Consider the following 4,911-nt stretch of genomic DNA (forward strand, 5'->3'; position numbering starts at 1 on the left):
TTATTGGAGTTAGTGTAAAACACTTTTAATCGGCCTACTGTTCATTTAGCAGTTTCTAACATCTTCAGAGAAAGAAAAAAAAGCTTTGCATAGTCTTCTTCACATATCATTCATATGCCATGGCCACACAAGCAAAATGTGTTGGTACCTCCATCTTCCTACCTATACACAACCTGTGTGTATGTGTGTGTGTGTGTGTGTGTGTGTGTGTGTGTGTGTGTGTGTGTGTGTGTGTGTGCGCGCACGTGTGTGTGTGTGTAGGTAGCACCTTTTTGTAAAAGCGATTCTCAAAATGATGTTGACTATAGATCTATTGTTTGCTTAGCCCTACGGCGAAAAGCTGTTGCCACAGGATGTCTTGCTGTTGCTTCCTCTATGCCTCGTACAGTTTTCTTTATCATGTCTACCATCAGGACTCGTAGAATCTACCACTGCCTTGTGACTTCTCACTTCATGTTTGTGGTCGACGTAGTGTGAACAGAATTGGAGCAGCGACACTAGGTCTATGGTGACACATTAGATGGTATGGCAAAGGGCAAGTCGCTGCATGTATATATTGTGTATACGCACAGAGGTTAATAAGGGTTAGGGGGTGGCTTGATGTGGGTGAGGAGCAGATGTCCAGGAGGGTGTGGAGATGACGGGGAAAGATGTCAAAAACTGGGGCCGTTTGGTGGAGCGCCAGAAAAAATGGCAAAGACCGGGAAGTTTCATTAAAATGCTGCACGCACAAGTGAGATAGGTGTAAGGCTGAGGAGACAGACATTTACTCATGAAGGATAAGAATCAGACATATAGTCCATAACTTTGCTGAAGACTGAAAAACAATAATTCAACAGTTATTGGACGGATTCCAATGACATGTTGTACCAATATTCCTACCCTTTGGCATGAATTCTAATACATTAGGATTAATCGAAATAATGAAATTCAAATTAAGATTGTTTTTCAAAGAAATTGCCAAACTAAGAAAATTCCCATTTGTCTCAGCTTTGCATTGTGGTGACTAATACTACTACTAATAATAATCATAATGAATTTTATTTATTAAGCACACTTTAAAATACAACAAAATCTCAAGGTCCTTCACAAAAAAGGGCAAATAGTAAACTGTATAAGACACATGATAATGCACATACTAAGCAAAACTAGCATTACAGAAAGAAGCATTAGACAAATATTAGCATGCCAACACATAACACTAAGAAAGTGAGCATGGTAAACATGCTTGCTAAACTACAGCATGTGAGCATTGTAATTGCGCTAATTCTAGCATGCTGATGGTCATTTAGTTGAAGGCAGTGCTGTGCAGTAGCCTACAGCCTCACAGAGTGAAGCTACAGTCATGCTCTCTCATCATCGCATGTGCTGATGGAATAAGCACTTCTGATAACTCTGATATCTTCAGATTAGGATGTTTGCTTCCTCTGTCAATTCATTTTGTGACCTCATGGCCTCTGTCATCTCTGATAACTTCTGTTTCACCGACGTGCACTCAAATGTGGTCATTTGATGATGTCAATCTCAAAGCTAAAAAGCCTCTTTTCCTCTGAAGATTTGGTCTTTTATTGTCTCTTTTTATCCATTGAAACTGTTTGTGCACATCAGTGAACCGGGCCTGTAGCTCCACAAAATGCTGGTACATGGAGTAATTCATTTTTTCGTTTGTTTTAAACACCATTTGTACAAAACTGTGCACACATGTGGCCGAATGCCATATGAAACACATCAAACATAATCATAGTAATTTTCCCACCCCTGCTCAGCTGGTAAGTGACATGGACATGTTTAATTAGCATGATTGCCAGTACAGGTGGAATTTAATAGCGCACCATCAGCCAGAGCACTAAAGTTGCTGTGTCAATAGACAATATGCTAATTTTCACAGATGTGTGACTTATTTAACAGAATCCATGTGCTGTAAGATAATAAGTTGAACTACCTGTGATGTACTTTTTGATCTTGCACCCCGCCATTTTGCCCCTTGCATTCTCTTTTCACTGACATCAAAAGGGAGGAGCTGTGGATGTGTGAAACTATAAATGATATATCAAAATATGCATTGGTTTATGGATTATTGCCTCTTCACACACCCACACACACACACACACACACACACACACACACACACACACACACACTCACTCCGTCTTGAACATCACAGGCACTGCGACTCTAGTTGTGGTAGTTTCCTGTTTCATCATTATCTACCACCTCTTCAACATGTAGCACAGGGACCTTTGTTCACACAGAGCTCATTTGCGAGGAGGAGGAGTCATTGTGGTTTTCTGTCACTGCTACAAACACTCGTCTGCACTTCTGCATTCCTCACTTAAGCAAAACATGCATAACATAACTGCTGTGAGTGGCAATGGAACCGAAATGAGAAACCCGGCGTACGCTCTGGTGTTTGGATCTGTGATAGCGCTGGGCCTGCCTCTCAATGCCGTGTCACTGTGTGTCCTGCTGTGCTGCCACGGCCTCAAATCCCCCAGCAACGTCTTCATGGTCAACCTGGCCATCTCTGACCTGCTGTTGGTCACTTCCTTGCCCATGAGGGTCTACTTTTACGCCACGGGCACCTGGCCTCTTGGACCTTTCGCGTGTATCTGCGTCACAATGCTCTTCCGCAACAACATCCGCTCCAGCTCCATCTTCATCACCTTCATCTGCGTGGACCGGCTGCTGGCTGTGGTCTATCCTCTGAGGTCACGCCATCTCCGAACCTCTTCCAACGCCTCCAAAGCCGCCGCGCTCGTTTGGCTGTTTGTGTTGGCGGTGAACGTCCCAGAGAGTGTGAACATGTCCAGATTTTTTATTGACTACAATGAATCTTCCTGTTTTGAATTCAGTCAGAATCGGATTCCTTATAGATCAGCGATTGATTATGTTCCGCCGGTGGTAGTGTTGATCATGCTGGCAGTCAACGTGGTGAGCACGGCTCTGGTGTCTTGGACTCTCCACAGACGTCTGAATGACTCTGCCAGGGTCAACAACACGGTGAATGTCATGCTGATTTTCGTCATGAACCTCGTAATGTTCACAGTGTTTTTCATGCCTGTGTCATTGGGCGTCCTCTTCGAAAGCTGGAAGCCTGCTCACACACCACTGCTCTGTCTGGCTAGTGTGAACTGCTGTCTGGATCCTCTCTTGTATTACTTTTCTTTCGATGGCTTCTGGAAGAGAAAAGAGGATGTGGATCTCTAGCTGGAAATAGAATAGCTGGTGAATAACAAAAGCTGGCGATAACAATAGACGAGTGGCATTAACTGTAATTTAAACGGAACATGCAGTATTTGTGCGTTGTGTGTGGATGTATGAGATAGAGAAGTCACAAGGGGGAAAAACATTATATGCTGTGTTTTATAAATAAAAATGTCACTTTCATGGCACAACTCTCCTTTTTGATTCATCTTCAAGTTTTATAGTGCAAATAAAAATCTTTTTTTTTCTTTCTTTTTTAATAGGACAATGTTGGCAGATCTGAAGGGAACTAGATACATTAGTATTTAGGTTACCTTCGTTGTGCAACTGACTTTCTGTGGTTTCATTCATTTCCATCTGTGACACAGATCTTAGCAAAAGCTATGCATGTGAAGCCATATACTCTTTACCATTCTCATCTGCGGTGCAAAAATCAGAACATGTTTCGATCCCTAGGCAATTGCAACTTGTATTGAATATACATATCGGGACTTTCCACTGTTGCCATGTCTCTAGGGAAACATTTAGTGACTGGCCTCTTAGATCTGTGTTGCCTGCAGTAGGATGGCTTTGTCAGCTTTAATAGAGATGACAACACAACAATGGTGAAAAAAGGCATCAGGCCAAAAAGCAGTGATTTATGATGGGAGCTGCCTCAATAGGCAGTCACACAAGTCATATACAGTATATACATCTTCAAAATAAGAGTAAAGTATACCACTAATTCTGATATTAATTTCTGACAACTTTCTTGATGTGTTTTGCATCCTACTCACACATTTTTAAACTGGGCAACTTAAAAACTTTGAAAAAGTAACTAAAGGCATTAACTTCAAAGTTGGCAAGTGATTAAAAGAAAAGCAACTTATGCTGGGCTTACACTAGATGACTTTTAAAAGACTTTGAAAAGACTGAAACCCTCTTACATCTGAAGACAATCAACTCACACCTGAAGACAACTAGTCATTAGTTTTCAGTCGCAGAGTGAGATTTTGAAAAGACAGGGGGTCTCATGTTGCAAGACTACAACTAGATTCCTTTTGAGATTAATATTATTTCCCCAAACGCGATAGTGATTATTTAATTAAAAACAGGTTAATTCAATATTCCGAGCGGGGGACTTCCTTTAGTTATTTGACCATCTTTATTTGCTGATCTTGCCCCCCAATAACATTAACTCCTAACCCTGTATTTGACGGTAAAGTGTTAAGATTGCGCGGCTGTCAGCTTGGTTCTCCTGCCGAGGCTTCAAGGAAAAAGTGTCCGAAATAAGTGCTTACACAGGCGGACACAGGTCGCGACTAATGCCGCTCCTCCTTTGTCGTGCTTGATGCATGCGAGAGTGTGACAGTGCCACAACTCCAGCACGACTTCTGTGATTTCAGTCCGACATTGGAAGATTGTCTGCGACTGTCAAATCACGTGAAAAGTCGTGTAGTGTAAGCCCAGCATTAGTTAATTTTACGGAACTTGACATACGATTTTCAAAAAACTTAAACAACAAAAATCCCTGTCACAGTGACATATCTCGTTGAGTAACTTTACACAGTGGAGGAGTCAGTTACATTACCTGACATACGTGGTTGCTCACCATGGAACTGTATACTAACCTTCATCAAGTTAGTATACTTTTCATTGCCACAGAGGCAAGTACCATGAACTAACATGTGTTGAGAGACACAACGTTTCTCTCATCAACTCCAAGAA

At 41.8% G+C, this 4,911-nt stretch overlaps 1 protein-coding gene across 1 annotated transcript; it reads left to right on the top strand.

The window, feature by feature from the left end:
* The first annotated feature begins 2,373 nt into the window (after positions 1-2,373).
* LOC307270666 (lysophosphatidic acid receptor 6-like) lies at positions 2,374-3,247 on the top strand. The gene has a single exon (XM_080053507.1). It carries the CDS (start codon positions 2,383-2,385, stop codon positions 3,205-3,207), a length of 825 nt encoding a protein of 274 aa, XP_079909633.1. The 5' UTR covers positions 2,374-2,382; the 3' UTR covers positions 3,208-3,247.
* The last annotated feature ends 1,664 nt before the right edge of the window (positions 3,248-4,911 follow it).

The sequence above is a fragment of the Ammodytes marinus genome (genome assembly GCF_949987685.1).
Source record: "Ammodytes marinus genome assembly, chromosome: 3".
NCBI classification, from domain to species: domain Eukaryota; kingdom Metazoa; phylum Chordata; class Actinopteri; order Uranoscopiformes; family Ammodytidae; genus Ammodytes; species Ammodytes marinus.